Consider the following 1,938-nt stretch of genomic DNA (forward strand, 5'->3'; position numbering starts at 1 on the left):
CCCCCCGCTGCCCCTGGGCTTCCCCTACACCGTCAACCCCTACTTCCACACAGGTGGGCGCCCCGTGGGATCCCTCAGTGGGGGCAGGGTGCCAGGGAGGAGGGCCCGCCGACAGAAAAACCCCTTAGTTGCGGGCCCAACGTCAAGCAGTGAGGCGCGAGCGGGTGGGTAGGGGCATGGGAAGAGCTGGCCAGAGCCCCAGTAACACTCTCCACTCAGGCGCCATCGGGGGACTCTTCACGGATGGGGAAGAGGCCACTGCCCCCGAGGACGTCAGCAAGTGGACAGTGGACGACGTCTGCAGCTTCGTGGGGGGCCTGTCTGGCTGTGGAGAGTACACTAGGGTGAGGGGGCACACGACCCTGGCGCAGGGCTGCCCGTCACCTCCCCAAGGAGCGGGTGGGGCAGCACCGTTCTCTAGGCCCTCCTCCGCAGCAGTGCGGGGGGCACGCTGGCCTATGCTCCACCACCCACTTCACCAGGTCAGCTCAGCCAAATGCTGGCTCCAGCCCGCGTTCAGAGACTGCCTTTCCATTTGAAAGTGTTCCCTACACCTGTACAAAAGCCCTGGGCTCCACTCTGGTCCTTGCCGGGCTGGAGCAGGCAGGCAAGCCCAGTGCCCATGTCCTGCAAACCCACCAGGTCTTCCGAGAACAGGGGATTGATGGCGAGACCCTGCCACTGCTGACCGAAGAGCACCTGCTGACCACCATGGGGCTTAAGCTGGGGCCTGCCCTCAAAATCCGTGCCCAGGTGAGCCGCAGGAGGTGAACACGGGCGCAAAGCACTTGGTGGGTGCAGCCAGCCCCTCAGGCAGCCACCAAGCCTGTCTCTCTGCAGGTGGCCAGGCGCCTGGGCCGCGTCTTCTACATGGCCAGCTTCCCCGTGGCCCTGCCGCTGCAGCCGCCAACGCTGCGGGCCTCAGAGCAGGAACTCGGCACCGGAGAGCAGCCCCTGTCCCCGGCAGCAGCCACCTCCCCCTTCGGTGGGGGTCACGCCCCTGCCAGCCGAGCCTCACCCAAGCAGGAGAACGGGACCTTGGCTCTGCTCCCAGGGGCCCCCGACCCCTCCCAGCCTCTATGCTGAGCTGGCTGGTGGGCTGCCCACTCCCAGGCTCCGTTCGAGGTTCCAGGCCCTCACCCCACTTAGTTCTCCGTTTGGTTTTAATGCAAAAAGGTTTTAAAAGGAAAATGTGAGCCAAGGGGAAGGGAGCCAGTTTCCAGAGACTTCTTGGGGTGCCTGCAGAGCCCGGGGCTGCTGAGATCTGCAGCCCAGCCGAAGACAGAGGTGGCTGAGGAAGGGAGAGGGCCGCAGCCTTCCCGGCAGCCGGGGCTGTTTCCACATGGGGCTGTTTCCACATGCTGCCGTCAGGGCCAGCCGCCCCTGGGGGCTGAGCTCGCTCCGCCCCCCCGCTGCAGGACTGGGCAGCAGGCAGGCCCGCGTGGTCCCGTCCCCAGCGGCTGTGCCAGGGACCAGCACAGCTCACGACATGTTTGGTCTTTCATGCTGTAAAAATAAAGCCTGTCCACCTTCTAGTCTTCCCCACTGCACCGAGGCCAGCACAGGCCCTTCCAGAGACTGCCAGGAGGGGGACGCGCGGTGGGAGGGCCTCAGTCCTCCTCCGAGAGCTGCAGGTCCTCCACCTCGTCCAGTGGCCCCTGGGCCAGCCGCCACAGCTCCCCGGGGGCCAGGCCCCCCTCCACGCCTGGGCTTCCACCTGCAGAAAGACCGAGGGCGCACACACACTGCTTTGTCAGGAGGAAGCCCGCCTTGCAATTCCTCATCACTAGCTAACACAGCTCTCACTAGCTGATCCGTGCCGCTGCTGCTGCTGCTGCCGCCGCCGCCGCCAGAGACGGTGAGGAGGGAGCAGCTGGCCTGGCCCCCGAGGAGGCGCCAAGCCTGGGTCGGGGCCACCCACCCGTGCCCTGCCCACCC

General features: G+C 66.3%; 2 protein-coding genes across 2 annotated transcripts in view; one reads left to right on the top strand and one right to left on the bottom strand.

Annotated features, from left to right (window-relative positions):
- Window positions 1-4: 4 nt before the first annotated feature.
- Window positions 5-1,533, top strand: LOC103250597 (sterile alpha motif domain-containing protein 11-like; the record flags this gene model as incomplete). The annotated part of the gene is made up of 4 exons (XM_008049195.2): window positions 5-53; window positions 220-344; window positions 643-753; window positions 841-1,533. Coding segments are annotated over 4 exons (531 nt in total), but the record flags the coding sequence as incomplete, so codon positions are not given.
- The window catches only part of NOC2L (NOC2 like nucleolar associated transcriptional repressor), a 10,593-nt gene continuing 9,800 nt past the window's right edge, over window positions 1,146-1,938 (bottom strand). The window contains exon 16 of the mRNA XM_021708112.1: window positions 1,146-1,745. Within this exon, the coding sequence (XP_021563787.1) occupies window positions 1,611-1,745 (135 nt within the window). The 3' untranslated portion in view covers window positions 1,146-1,610. The remainder of the gene's footprint in view (window positions 1,746-1,938) is intronic.

The sequence above is a fragment of the Carlito syrichta genome, unplaced genomic scaffold, assembly GCF_000164805.1.
Source record: "Carlito syrichta isolate Samal-C Ts95f unplaced genomic scaffold, Tarsius_syrichta-2.0.1 Scaffold130671, whole genome shotgun sequence".
NCBI classification, from domain to species: Eukaryota; Metazoa; Chordata; class Mammalia; order Primates; family Tarsiidae; genus Carlito; species Carlito syrichta.